Source organism: Grammomys surdaster, unplaced genomic scaffold, assembly GCF_004785775.1.
Source record: "Grammomys surdaster isolate TR1022 unplaced genomic scaffold, NIH_TR_1.0 236, whole genome shotgun sequence".
Lineage (NCBI taxonomy): Eukaryota > Metazoa > Chordata > Mammalia > Rodentia > Muridae > Grammomys > Grammomys surdaster.
The window spans coordinates 50658-66272 of NW_021604681.1; the positions used below are offsets into that span (position 1 = coordinate 50658).

Consider the following 15615-nt stretch of genomic DNA (forward strand, 5'->3'; position numbering starts at 1 on the left):
CTCTCCCTCTCTCTCCCTCTCTCTCCCTCTCTCTCCCTCTCTCTCCCTCTCCCCAATGTGAAGTAAGCTTTATTAAATACTGACCAAGACGGACTTGGACGAGGATGAGACATGTTTTGCAGGTGCTTATAAGAATAAAGCCACAAGCCACCCTACTTTCCTGTGTGGCTTTATTTTTCGCCTCCTCCGCCTCCTCCGCCTCCTCCTCCGCCTCCTCCTCCGCCTCCTTAATTATTATTTACATCCTATATGTTACCCCTTTCCTGATCACCCCTCGAAGAGTTCTACCCCTCATGCCCTCTCCCCATTGCCTCTGAGAGGATGTCTCCCGTCTCCCGGCATCCCCCTCCATCGGACATCAAGTCTCTATTGGATTAGGTGCATCCTCTCCCACTGAGGTCAAACAAAGCAGTCCTCTGCTACATATGTGTTTGGGGTGGCCTAGGTCCAGTCCAGGTATGTTCTTTGGTTGGTAGTTTAGTCTCTGAGAGCCCCCAAGGGTCCAGGTTAGTTGACTTTGTTGGTTTCCTGTGGAGTTCCTACCCCTTTTGGGGTCCTCAATCCTTCCCCTAACTCTTCCATAAGAGTCCCCAAGCTCCATCCACTGCTTGTCTGTGGGTATCCGTGTCTGTCTCAGTCAGCTGCTGGTAGAGATTCTCAGAGAACAGCCATGCTAGGCTCCTGTCTGCAAGCACAACATAGCATCAGTAATAATTTATGATAATTCTGAAGCTAACTCGGGCTACATAGAGAATATGAAGCAAGACAGAGCTACATTGTGAGATTTTTCTTTAAAAAAGAAAGCATACACACTGGAATTTTCTCCAGTCATAAGGAACAATGAAATTTGAATGAAATAGATGGATCTAGGAATTATAACATAAGGTTATAGAGTTAGAAGATTAAACTGAATTAGAAGGATTGAAGTGGATATGCTCACTCATATGCAGACCCTAATGTGTGTGTGTGTGTGTGTGTGTGTGTGTGTGTGTGAGAGAGAGAGAGAGAGAGAGAGAGAGAGAGAGATGGGAGGGGGAAATGAGAGAGAAGATATGCATGAATTTGTACTAGACATTATTTCATATATTGTTCGTATATTCACTAATCTGGATATTCTCAATATTCTCCCTAGAAGTAGTATTGATTATTTATTTATCCATGTATATGAATGTATATGTGAGGAGTGTCTGTGAGTGCACAGAATAGAGGAGGTCATGGAGTATTTTCCTTTGTCACATACCAATTATCCATTTGAAGCCAAGTCTCTCGCTGATCCTGGGATTCCTGTTTTGTTTTCTTGGTTATATTAGAAGCCAGCAATGTTCCCTTGTGTGGTGGTTTGAACAGGTATGGCCCCCATAGATTCATGTGTTTGAGTGCTTGGCCATAGGGAGTGTCACTATTAGAAGGTGTGGCTTTATTGGATGAAGTGTACCCTCATTAGATTAAGTGTGCCATTGTGGAGCCTGGGGTTTGAGTTCTTAAATGCTTAAGCTATGCCCAGTGTGAAACACTGCCAGTCCCCTTCTGTTGTCTTTGAACCAAGATGTAGAATTCTTGGCTCCTCCAACATCATGTTTTTTGCACAGTGTCGTGTTTCTGTCCATGATAGTAGTGGAATTAACCTCTGAACCTGTAAGCCAGACTCAATTAAAAGTTGTTCTTTATAAGAGTTTCCTTGGTCATGATGTCTCTTCACAGCAATGGAAACCATAACTAAAACAGAAGTTGGAACATTGCTGTGATAGGCCTGACCATGCTTTTGTTTGAGTGAATAAGAGTTTTGGGACGTTGCTAGCAAAGCAGTAGAATGCTTTATGTGGGGCTTAATGGACCATACTAGTAGAAGTATAGAAGACAGCAGTGCTGAGGATGATTTGTACTATGGAAGTCTGACTCAAGAGATTTCAGAGGAGAAAAATTTTAGTATGTGGCCTAGGAATCATTCTTGTGATATTTTGGTGAAGAATGTGTCTGTTTCTTAGCCGTGAATGAGGATTCTGTCTGAGGCTAAGGTGAAGAGATTTAGATTAAGTCCATTGGCAAAGGAAGTCTCAATATAGCCTAGTATGGTCTCTCCTGTAGTTCACTCTTATGAAGAACATTTTGATCAAACATAGCAAACTGAAAAGGAAAAATGCAAAATGTATGGTTATAGGATTAAAAGGCACCAGGAAGTAGAATTCAGCGAAATCCTGTGTTAAAGGAAATAAACAGATTAGAGATACTAAATGGGGTTAAGGGGCAGTATAAAGATTAAAAATCTAAGATATTAAATGGATTTTGTGGCTAGATCCCACCCTCCTAAACTTCTATATTTTGAAAAGAATGTTCCCCAAGGGACATTGCCACCTATTCTAAATTTACAATGTATTTGCGATTGTACAAGGATAGTTATATCATGTTCAATGTTATTATGACCTGGTTATTGTTTTCATTTATACATAAGGAAAGCTGATTGTGTGTCAAGTTGATGTAGATTTTAGTGGTCAATTGGAATTTCAACATTTATTTTATACACTGATTTTGTTTCAAATCTTTTTATCTTGTTTTAGTTAATAAAATATAGATTTTCTATATTTGGAACATGTATTTCTCCTATGATTTTTATGTAGCTTGATATTATAATCCCTTTAACATACTTTACTGAAATTTGACTAATGTCTCTTTTAAATTTCACAGATACAACTTGCTTAGAGGTAACATATAGTTTTCATGATCATCATAGAAATTAAGATTTTGCTTAAAAAGCCTTTTTTCCTCAATCAGTCTCATAATATAAAGGAGGAAAAAATATAAAATAAGCTTATCCTAAAGTCATGGCATAAAGATGAAACATTCTAAAAGAATCCTAGAGAACACTAAAAATCTTCCTTAGCCTTCATTCTGTAACCAACCATGCAGGTGTAAAATGTGTGTGTGTGTGTGTGTTTCCCCACAATGTCTTACCTGGTTTGTTTTGTTTTGTTTGTTTGTTTGTTTGTTTGTTTTAGCAAGGCTAAATTGACAAAGTCAGTGTGAGCAATGTGGGTATTGCCCAGCCAGCATATTCAAAGCCATGGCTTAGATCCCCACCACACGTTATACATAGTACAATAAAGTGAACTTCCAGGAGCTGTCATATCTTCCCCTTTTCACTCTTTTGACATGGTGTCATATATTTCAGATTGACCTCAAAGTCATGGTGACTACCAGATTACCTTGATTTCCTGACCTTTCAGCCTCTACCTCCAGAAAACTAGGGTTACAGGCAAGTATTCATGTGCCCAGTTTAGTAATATGCATGTTTTACTTACTACTTTGCTAGGAGATTTCTTCACAATCTGTAACAAACCCATATTACTCCCAGAAAAACCAGACATATCAGATATAGACTATTAAGTGTTTTGCATGTCATTCTGTATATAGTTATGTAAACACACTTGTGTGTGGGAGATGCACTGGAAATCATACCTAGGGTTTAAAGCAAGTGCTAGAAATGGACTCTAGCACTCAACTACATGTACAGCCCTCCGAAATATATGCATACATTTATATTTATAGCTGTAGTTTTCAAGTTTCTGATGTGTTATGACTGGGTTGAATAGTAGTAGTCTTTTGTTCTAAATAAAATACTCATAACTATTTTTTAAATAAGTGCACATGGAACTATTTTAAAACATGGACCTAGAGTCCAATTAACATGTATCTATGTTGATTTTTGTAAAGGTGAGTTTGAAACAGATTTTGTTGTTGTTTTTTTTTTTTCGAGACAGGGTTTCTCTGTGTAGACTTGGCTGTCCTTGAACTCATTCTGTAGACCAGGCTGGCCTCAAAATCAGAAATCTGCCTGCCTCTGCCTCCCAAGTGCTGGGACTAAAGGCGTGCGCCACCACTGCCCGGCTTGAAACAGATTTTTAAAAACCGTTTCTTGATATCAGTTTGACATACTAGAAAGTGAGAGAGCGACATTTGGCACTGTACTGGAGACAGAGACCAGATATCTAAAATAAAAAGACATGGGGTGTGACAACAAATTTGTGATATTTGAGAGCAGTATGGAGACAGGTGTCATGAGTACTGTGGACATAATAGTCCAAAAGAACCTAAGGTTTATTTGCCACACAGGTGATTCCACCCTTTCAGCTCAGTGTTCTTTTTGGCAAAGTGAACCTAGTACACATGAGACAAATAATTGTAACAAATTAATGTAGTTTCATTTTTATTATCCTAGTTGCCATCCTAAGCGGTATCTATGAATATTATGGTCTCCAATTTATAGGTGAGGAATGTAACAGTTTTTTGAGAGTTTAAACAGATTCATGGAAGTTCTTACCTTTGGTAAGTGGCACAAGACAGATGCTCTCCCTGATACAATGAGACTGCGCTGACTGAGAGCCACAATAACGATGAGGCATGGAAAAGCTTCCTTCTGGTGATCACTATTGATTTATTTCTCCAAATCTCATTTGAGTCCATCAATGTTTACTTCAGAATTAATGACTTGTTTAAAGCAGTGTAAAGGGAATTTTGCAAGGACAGAACCAAAGCAGTGAAGGACAATCATGGAATAAGAAATATGTGTATAAGAAATATACTGTCAAATTAAATCTATTAAAACAGACTTAGGACAAGATCTCTCTGTCTCACTCCCTCTTCCTCCTCCTCCTCCCTCTCCTCCTTTTTTCTCTTTTTCTCCCTCCTTCCCTCTCTTTCTCCCTCCCTCTCTCCCCCCCATAATCATTTCTCCTCCCCCTCCTTCTCCCCCCTCCTTCTTGTGTTTTTGATCCAGGGTTTCTTTCTGTAGCCCTGACTGTTGAAACTCACTATGTAGACATGTCTGGCTTTATAAACTTAAAGTGCTGCCTGCCTCTGCCTTCTGAGCGGTGGGATTAAAGGTGTGTTCTACCACCATCCAGCACCTTTTAATTTTTCATCTATAAATATTTTTCTGTGCATATGTATTAGCCTACAGAATGTGGAAGGGCCAGAAATAAACTACAACAATAGAGTGGCTGCTTAGCATTATGCAAGGCCCAGTTTTCAAGCCCCAGCCCTGCAAGAAATAACAATCCCAGCTTCAAATTCACCTTTTACATCAGCCCGATGACTCATGTCTATAGTCCTTGGAGTCAGAAGGCAGAAGCAGGGACACCATCACAAGTTTCCAGTCAATTCCTGCTACATAGTGAGATCCTGCCTCAAAACCAAGCAGCATACACATGCATGCCTGAGTATGCACATGCACAGTCTTCATCCCCCCAAATCTATATAGTCTGCAGCGGCAATAATAAGCTATCATTATTGTCCAGGACTGTAATCTTAGTATTATGGAGAGTGAGACAGTTGGATTATGAATTTGAGACTAACTCTTCCTCAGCTGGCCCTTTTCCCCCAAACTAAAGGAAACCAAGAGCTGGCAAGATGGCACAGGGAATAAGGCTCTTGCTATGCAAGCCTGATAAAATTCTGTTCAATCCATGGAGCTCAAGTGAAGGTGAAAGAGACTTCACAATGTTGTCACTTGATCTCTACATGCATGCTGTATAGCACACATGCCTAAGCACACCGTCTGCTCTCTTACATGCTCATGGATTTAACTAAAGAAAGAACAAGAATGACAAAGAGTGAAACAACAAAAAAGAAACCAAATCAACCCCCCCAAAACATGTGGTCCTATTATTAACACATATGAAAAATTAACAATATCCAATCCAATGTTCATAGTTTCTTAATTGTCTTAATTTCTGGACCTGATCAAATCCCATGAGTTAAAATATCTAGGATAGAAGCTTTGAATGTTATATTTCATACTGCTATGTTAAAGTACACTATTGTCGATGTATACTCTTAGATCTGTCCATTGTCATCTTTAGTTAATACCTTTAAAATATTCTATAACATCTTAGTCACTCTTTAGGAAGAGGGCTCCTTAGAGGAGACTGATATTCAGGTTACCATATGTAAGTCAACCATGTGACTTTCTTCCTTCCCCAAGTCTCTAATCATTAGCCATGCACTTAGACATTTCTCTAATTCTGGTTTGGTGCTGAGACTAGAATGATCACAAGTGTTCATAATGCTTCAGTTGCAGGTGCAAAATATTTCAATATAGGTTAATTAATATGTTCTTTTAGGTTCCTGATACATATCCGAACGAGGCTCAACAATTCATTGGCTTAAACCCAGGGTCTCATACATGTCAGGCAAGTGTTCTCCCACTGACCCACACCCCTAGCCTTTTCCTCTGAGTTTCAAATTTGAGCTGACCCTTCTGAGAAATGGAATAGCAGTTCCTTTCCACAAATCTAATTAATGTTTTTTTAAATATTCATATTATGTTTTGAACTTTTATTTTATTGCTTTGTTCTAGATTCTAAATCAAAACTTATGTTATTTACACATTAATAAGAACATTCTGTATTCTGGCTCACTTATCTTAATCTTTAACAGATATTTAATAGAAAATTTGTGGCTGTGGAAGAAAAACTGTTCCTTTTCTACTTGGTATTATTTATAACTGTTGAGGAACTACTAATTTGGAAGAGGGGTGACTATAAAGTAGACTAGTATTTCAAATGTGTTTTCAACAGAAATTGCATTTGTATTCTTCTACTGCTTAAAGAGTATATGTTTTGTTTAAAATTCCCCTCATTGTTCTCCTTGTATAATCTTAGTGATTTATTAGCATTCGTTTCATAAGTCTGGCTTGAATTATTTTGCGTATTGGTCTTAATTATCCAGTTATCAGTGTGTCATTTCAGGGATAAAAATTAAAATGTTAGACATTATAATATAGTCTGTTACAGACTTGAAATAAAAGAATGCAATGTGTAGACATTTCTTTACTCATGATTATTTATGAATTAACAGACATTACACTTAGATTCCTGCATTTTGTATATTGTTGGTTATTTAATTTCTTTTGATTGTCCAGGTTGCAGTAAAGACAGTAACTTTTGGTATACATACTATATAGAGAGAATAGTTTTCACAAAGAATAATTGCTCAATATACACTTATTGCACGAATGAGTGAATGCTTGCTCTTGTTCTTTTGCCTTTTACATATGCAACCTTATTTATTCTGATAACAAAAGAAAGCAAAGCACGAACTATTTTCTGTAACCTATAAAATATGTGTTATATTACTGGATTTTGGGATTGATGGGAAGATCAAATGATAGCTTCAACAGTTCCTGGCTTTTGTCTGAGATTTTCCTTGGAAGAATGTAAACCAGCATCTTATCTTGGAGATGGCACCAATGACAATCCAAAGTAAGCTTTCTATCCAAGTATCTCTTGGTCAACCAAGAAGTTTATTGCACTTCCTCACACAGCATAAGTGAACAGTTACTTGCAGGAGTGTGGAGTGTACCCCCAAATAGCCACATCACCAAATGCATCACCACTGCATATTTGATACTGTTGACAAAGCTGTGCTGCTGATGTTCTTCCCCATTTCAATTAACCTTCAACGTTATTTACATAGTTGGCTAGCCCCTCCCTGAGACCATGTGCAGTTTGGGAGAGAAATACAAATAACTAGGACTGGGGCATAAGAAAGAACAGTAGGAACCTCAGGTGAGGATCTGATGACCCTTCATATCCCTTCCTTATATGAGGGAGTATGACAGACTGGGGTCTTGGAAACTTCTTGTGGGTAACTATAGCTACTCTGAGTACGGTGGAAATGGTTAGTATGTCAGTATTTCACAACTGTAGCAATACTATTGAATTCTCATTTTTGAGTACTATTATCATCTAGTGTTCTATAGGGACACTGAAGCATACAGATTTCTTTTTTTCCGAGTATTATACAGGAAGAATTTTACTCTTCAGGCTCTCTTTACATTGGAGCATAAACACTGTTTTATAAATAAATTAAAATATTCTTATTTTGTAAGTACCAGTTATATATTTATGTTGTAGTGTTAGGAATGAAACCTGGGGTCTCCCATATGCTAGAGAAGCACTCTACCACTGAACCAGCCCCTGGGTAATTCTTAAAATATTTCCTTTCCTAATTTTTTCTTACTAATGAGTTTAGTTTCATTCTTCATCCTTCTTAATTATGAAACTTCTCAATTAGTACATTGTTTGGTTTGAAATATAAGGGATGGGAAGCATAAGATACAATATTTCTTTATGATAGGAGTGGTATTTAGTTATTTATTTGGGAGAAAATAGGCTTACTGAGTACTGGATGGCAGTCTGGGTAGTGACAAGATACAATCAAATTTTAAAAGATGGCCACATTGTTTGATTTTGTTGTTGTTGTTGTTGTTGTTGTTCAGTACTGGTGAGCAAATCCAGGGCTTTGCCCTGGATTTGAGTATACCATCAGTGTACTTAATAAATCATTTCACTTTCTAATTACTGGTATAAAGTTCAGTTTAAGTCATATTCTTTCTGTGATTCTTGTCCAAGGTGAGTGCACTTTTCTCTCAGCATATTCACTTAAATTAACCCTCTATGACCACAAAGCCATTCAGCCAAATTGCTTTTCTTTCCTATACTGTTTTTCAAAGTAAATAGCCTAGGGCAGATCAATTTTCTTGGTGCAGTCTTCTCGTAGACTGTGGTGTAAGTGGTTCAAATTCACAAAGATATGAATAATGTGCACAAGTTTTTGGAATTAACGATAAAGGATCATGCTGAAGCATTCTGAATGTTTTCTCCCATAACTTCAGTGAGCATTAGGGAATGGAGTTGAAGACTCATTGGGAGAGAAATAGATAGTAGAAATCGGAGCAGCAGCTGAAAGGGCTCACTACCTGTCTGCTTACAAAGATTGTGGTCAGATTATGGAGGCACCAGGATGTCTTATAAACGACTTTCAACTTTGTTTGGCCTCTACACGAACATCTCTTTAAGTGGCAAGAAGGAACTCCTAAATCCCAAGATTGATTGGCTTCAAATTCCCAGCGTCAAATCGTCAGAATTCCATTTAAACCAAAACCTGAATCTCAAAAATACTTTCTAAGGTTGTTTGATGATCAAAGCGCTTTTATCATCCAATGCTGACGTGATGAGAAGAAACTGGAGATATTTTGGAGTTCTTGGAACAACTTCAAAGAGTAATAGAACAGAATGTGGAGACCTCTTTTTCCAAGTTTGGAAGGCAACAGTTTGGCTGAGACTCACTGTAAGGAGATGCTTCCTTGAAAACATCTTAGGTCTTTTCCTACTTTGGGCGTCTAAAGGCTAGCAGAATGCAAGTTATGCCTCATTCTCAATACAGCTCTCATTTTCCTCCCCAACACTTCTTTTAGTATATTTGCACTGAAAGATGATTCTCGAGGTATTTTTAGGAAATACCTCAATCAGTTGACTCCTAATCCTTCCAAGAGCTGTTTCTATACATTTGGAAAGGAGTCCTTTTATCCTCACCTCACATTCTTTTTTGTTTTGTTTTTGTTTTGCAGAACGAAAAGGTGAAACACTCTGAGAGACTTGGGGGCAGGGGGAGGAGGCACAGAGCCCAAGGGACCTCCAATCAACCTGGTACCTCTTAGCTAAGACTTTGGTACCCAAAGCAGCGGACTCTGGATTTAGCATCCTTCCTTGAATCCTTGGTTTTCTTTTAACAAACGTTGAGCACGTTCCAACGTCCTCTGTGTGCGCGACACCTCCTAGCCACTGGCCTGGGGTTCCTTCCCACCATCTCCCTCGCCCCCCCTCCCACTCCCAGCCTGCGCATGCGTCCTAAGAACCCCCTCCACTCGCGGCCCAGGCTCCGAGTATTGTCGGGGGCTATTCTCTCTCCCAGGAACATGGCGGCGAGTCAGGGAGTCGGTGGGAACAGTGGGGGCGGCGGCTGCGGTGGAGGTGGAAGTGGCGGTGGCGGTGGCGCGGCTGGAGGAGGAGGAGGTGGTGGTGGAGGAGGAGGTGGAGGGGCCGGGGCGGGAGGAGGTGGCAGCTGTGGCGGGACTGTGGCGGTGCCCATCCCGGTACCGACTCTTTTCGGTCAGCCGTTCCCCAATGGGCCGCAGTGGCACCCGGGGAGCTTGCAGCCTCAGCACACCGTGAGGAGCCTGGACCGGGCCCTGGAGGAGGCGGGGAACTCTGGCATCCTGAGCCTCAGTGGCAGGAAACTCCGAGAGTTCCCGGGCAGCGGTTACGACCTGACGGACACCACCCAAGCAGGTGACAGGCTGGGGGGAGGGGAAACGGGGCCTGGAAGGAGGATGGGGAGTGGGTGGCTGCGTGGCTGCCTTGTTGGAGTCTGCTGGGCCGGCGCACAGAGGCGGCGGGAGTCCCGGAATCCTAGCAGCCTCCTGTGACTCCAAAGGGGCAATGCAGGCAGCGGGAAAAGAGGGGCGCCAGTAGCCCAGGGATGATGGAAAAGCTGGCTGCGATGTTAGGGGCATTATTGTTAAAGAGAGTTGCATGTATACAGGCAGAAGGGATTTATTGACACCTTCCTTAATGCACTTCTTTCAACTCTTGTTACCTTTCCCCACCTCAACTGTGAGTAGGTGGGAGGCTGTGAGGGGAGTTGAGAACAGACAATGCAGAATATCATAATCTCTACATATTCCTTGAAGGCATCCATGCCCGCATGAATGGCATACTCCTTTTCAGAGTAAGGCTTGCTGTTTGTCTGTGGTCTTATGGTGGATTTGTTTAATCATCTTAGGATATTTTTGGCTTCTTTCTTCTCACGTATGCCTTACAGAGTGAGTTCTAGTTTCTCTTATTTTTTTTCAATTTCCTGCTGTTGAGAGGTGATGGTGGTTAGATTAATATTTGTTGTACTAGCAAAATAAATCATCAATCACTTAAGTGTTTGGTTATTGGGTGAAAGGTAGTCGAGATTTGAATGATACTAGTTTTAATTTTTATAGCAGAAAGCAAAAAAATGGGCATTTTTGAGAGAAAAAAATTATCCCATTTCTTATGGAGTTGATGGTTAATGCGTTATCCAGTACTCTGTGTTAGTCTTTGTTGTGGCTGGTATTTTTGCTGTTGTTATGAATTTGCTCTCCTTCTAAACCCGTGCAGCTTATCTTTTTAGCTTTGTTTAGGTTTGCTGAAGTTTTTTTTCTTCTTCTCACAATCTTTAATTCTTTATTTATGTATCCCATATATTCTGCTGAAGCAAATTATGCACCAAAATATTTGAACTGATGTAGTGATTTTGAAGCAACATAGTAAGTAAATCATGCAGAGTAGGAAATAGTAAACAACCTTATTTACAAACCAGACAATTTGGGTGCATTCAGTTTCTAGACATCAACTCAAGATGCATGCACTGCCAGAGGATGGAAGAGGAAGAAAATCTCAAATTGAAGCTTCCTATTCCATAATCCTCTTAGGCATTAGCCTAAGGAATGCGCAATCAAGTCCTGATTTTGTATTTTGGAAAGCAGGTTTGGCTGTTTACACCTTTACCAAGAACAGATTACCCAAACAACTCTGTTCACACACTTATGGCTAGGTATTGGCAATATATGCTCCTTGGTGTGGTTTTTAAAAAAGCTTCAAGAAAAATGGCTCCACGATGCATTAATGTAGGGATTGTTTTTCTTACTGGTCTTTATAACCTGTAAAGCTTCCTTCTACCTGTAGGACAAAGTTTAAGCATCTTAGCTGTCACTGTCTGGCCCCAGGTTAATTATTGCAACCTTATCTCCGCAAATGTTCCTGCCTTCTGTTCCAACTAGGTCAGCTTCCTGCCCCTCAAATGTATTTGTGTGATTTTGCCTCATCTTCATTCAAGGTTCTCGGTATGCATGAGGTTTTCCAAGAAGCTGGTTCCGTAATCCAAAGCAGTCTCCTGTTTCTTTGAATTCCTAAATACTTATTGTCTTTACTACTTATTTGACAGTACTGGCTTTATTTTCTCGTTATGTTTGTGCCTTGTTCTCCCTGAGGGTATGGAGAGCCACTTTAAAGGTATATACTCCTTTAGTGTTCTCATTCTATATTGTTTCTTCTTCCCCCTCCTCCTCCATTTCTTCTTTGTATAGTGATGTTTCTCACAATTGTGAGCATCATTTTATTGAGTTAGAACCATTTGCTTTTAAACCTTTGGTTGGTTTTCTGGGGCAAACTTCAGCACAACCCAGAATCATATTTGTTCTTGGTAAACAGTTACCTCCTCTGCCCCCCATGTCTTTTTGTTGGTGTTGAAGACTCAGGATTTTACACAAGCTATTCAAACACTCTGTATACCCAGACTCCTCCCATCTTAATTTTTACTAGTGTCTATACCTTTTGGTGTGTGTACTTGTGTGTGTGCCAGTACAAACATGTACTAAGATGAATATGAAAATGTGGGCATGAGCATGAAGGCCAGAGGTCAACATAAGGTGAAGTGCATTTTATTTTCTTTTAGAGGACACTCTCTGCTCTGAAGTTGGCAAGTAGGCTAGGCTGGTTGGTTTGAGAACACCAAGAACTCATCTGTCTTCCCTTCTCCAGCTCTGGGGTTTCAAATAAAAAGAAAAGTGATCAGCATTTTGTCTTTTTAATGTAGATTCTGGGGATTCAATTTAGATACTCATGCTTGCCTGACAAACACTTTACCTGCTGAGTAAGGTGTTTTCATTTGTGTGTTTTCTTCCTTTTCTTTTTCACTCTCTTCCTGCTTCCTCCTTTGTGTGTAATACTCATGTGTGTAAACATTCGATTGCACACATGAAGGCACACGGGTGCCATGGCCAGCATGTGATCATCAAAGGAGTTCCTTCCTTGTGTATCTGTTCTTACCTAAATGTAGGACTCTCCTGGATTCTTGAGTATTCCAGGCTAGCTGACCCATGATCTCCCAGGGGGTTCTGCTGCCTTTCCTCTTCTCTTCCTAAAGGAGTGCTGGGATTCCAAATACCTGAGCTGCTGTGCCAGTCCTTTAAATGGGTTCTAGGGATTTGGACTCCAATTGTCATTCTGTTGACAGAACTTTACCCATTTTTATTTCCCCAGCCCCCTTACCCATCCTTTTGAGACACAGTCTCTGTATTTCCGGCTAGCATTGAATTCACTTTGTATCCTAGGTTGGCCTTGAACTTGAGATAATCCGGCCAGCACTGAATTCACTTTGTATCCTAGGTTGGCCTTGAACTTGAGATAATCCGCCTAACTCAGTCTAATTACAGGCCTGAGCAACTACCTAATAGGTCTTTTCAAAATGACTCAACTTTATTATAAGCTATGATGCATATGTGAGGGAGAATAGGCAGATTTTCTCTTTCTGACTTTGGGTTATCTTTACTTAATATTATGCTTCCTAAACTCACCCATTTGCCTGCTAATTTCATTTTTATGAACATCTGAATAACATTCTGTTTCGGATGTGTACTACATTCTCATTACCTACTCATTTGGAATTGGATGTCTATGTTCATTCCATTTCATTGTTATTGTAAATGCAGGAGCAATAAATATCGCTGCGCAGTTCTACCTGGTGTGGAGTCCTTTGAGGAGTCTAGCTGGATCATATGGTTGGGATTCTTTTGTTTTATTTTTTGAGGACGTTCCAAACTAATATCCATACCTCCTCTATTAATTTGAATTCTACCAGCAGTAAGGATTACTTCCCCCACCCTCCCCTCCCCCAACCCTGTCCTCTCCAACATTTGCTGTTAGATATCTTGATGATAGCCATTCTGACCAGGGAACAGTGAAGTCTCAAAGTAGCTTTAATGTGCATTTATCCGAAGACTGCTGATGTTAAGCACTTTAAAAAAATGCATACCATTTGTGTTTCTCCTTTTGAAAAGTGTCTGTAGATTTAATTAGCCCATTTGTTGATTAGCAGATTTATTTCCTAGCCTATAATGTCTGTGTGTATATGTATAAACTGCTGTCGGTGTGGGTGTAGTTATGACATTTAGAAAGGCACCAGAGAGGATACTATTAAGTGATTAGGAAGGATGAGATATAAGTCAAAGGACATGTGAATCATGAACAGGACATAAAAATACTTTTTTTCTCTCATAGTTTTGTAAATTTTTTTTGTGGTAGACATGTGAAGAAAAATGTAATTGAAAGTAAAAGCATAAAACCCTAAGCGAAGCTCTGTCTCTTCAGAGTGCCCATTCTGACTGTATAAGAGTACACTGAGATGGACAGTTTGGGACTGGGCAAGTGTTTGTACCTGCTGTGTATATAAAAATGTAGATATTTTTGAGTTAATTAGAAGAAAGTGATTTTATTTAAAAATCAATAATGTGATTTTATTTTTAAAAAATCAATAGAACAACACATTGAAAAGGAAAGAAATGCTAGAAATTTAATTTTTTTTGTGTGTCTTTTAAATGTATGTTCTTTGTGAGACCATAACAAAATCAGGTAGAGTAAAATAGATCGTGTGGTATTCTCTTTTTCATTTAAATGAGATATCAGTATGTGACTCACTTGTCATCTGTTTTGACAAAATTTATACATGCAGTATTTAGGAGCAATATTTGTGACTACAGATATCATGTTCATTTTGTATAAATCAAAGTAGGTACCTCAGAATTGAAGACAAATGGCACATATGTGAGATATACATGTACAAGAACACAAACATATATACAGATACATACTGTCTTCTGAAAGATGATACTGTTTGATGACATTTTTACGGTGTATTTACAATGACTCTTAGTTGGTTAATGTTTCAGAACAAAACTGATTATTTAGACAAACATGAGGTGGTTTATTGGATGGATAAAGAACTGGAAGAAATGAAAATAGCCAAGATACTATTCTGCTAATTAAACAGTGGTTGTAAAATGAGTTAAAAATAGCAGAGATGCTATTCTTCTAATTAAGTGGTCTTTGGAAAATGAGCTAAAGCAATATTGACTTAAGGGAAAATCGACAAATTTCCAAAGAAGAAGGAAGGAAAAGCTTTCTGTGTTATTTTACTCTGCCTCATACATGCATAAAGTGAAATATATCAATGTTTCCTGCTTTGGCTAGACATTAAAATCACAAGGGATTTTTTTTAATGCCAAGGCCTTACCCTAGACCAATTAAATTAGGGTCTCACTGGCCAAGATACTTAAACGAAATCTTCCCAGGTGAATTAGGTGTACAGTCAAGGTTGTATAAACGTAAACACTTTCAGTTTGAGTGAATGAAAATACAGACAGAAGTTTAGTGGTTAACCTAGGGTTACTACTTGTCTAGAGGTTCAAAACTGAAACTAGGAAGTGTTCAAGTTCTAGTGCAGTGTTATTTGTATCTATATACTCTAAATGAGCTTACTAGGAACCTATGTTTTTCTTTAGTTTTCTTGGCTATCCTGCCTTATAGCTCATCCTGTTTGCAAACTTTACATAGTATCCTCAAATGATGTAGCCATGAAGCCTTGTTGCCTCTAAAAGGCTTGCTAAGATGGAACATGGCGAGAAGACAGCTGTTGGCAGAACATATCTTTGGTGTCTTTTTCAGTTTTTTTCTGCATTTATGGTGTCTGCTACTCACGTATCCCAGCTCTTTTGTCCCTCCTGTCAGTTCTCTCTCTCTCTCTCTCTCTCTCTCTCTCTCTCTCTCTCTCTCTCTCTCTCTCTCTTTCTTATAATTTATTTTTTCTCACATCGTAATTCATTCACACAGGGGTTATAAACACAGAAAGGCAGGATGTGGGGAAAGGAATGACACTGGAGTGTAGGTGTTCAGGGGGAATACAGATATCTTC

At 39.3% G+C, this 15615-nt stretch overlaps 1 protein-coding gene across 3 annotated transcripts in view; it reads left to right on the forward strand.

Moving 5' to 3' along the window:
* Positions 1-9729: 9729 nt before the first annotated feature.
* Lrch2 (leucine rich repeats and calponin homology domain containing 2) overlaps positions 9730-15615 on the forward strand; it is a 75711-nt gene continuing 69825 nt past the window's right edge. Inside the window, exon 1 of one of the 3 annotated variants that reach the window (XM_028773871.1) lies at positions 9730-10127. In XM_028773871.1, coding sequence (XP_028629704.1) covers positions 9755-10127 — 373 coding nt within the window. In that variant the 5' untranslated portion in view covers positions 9730-9754. Of the gene's footprint in view, positions 10128-10176; positions 11880-15615 lie in introns of those variants that run through there. The other 2 variants (XM_028773870.1, XM_028773872.1) reach the window with 2 other exon arrangements.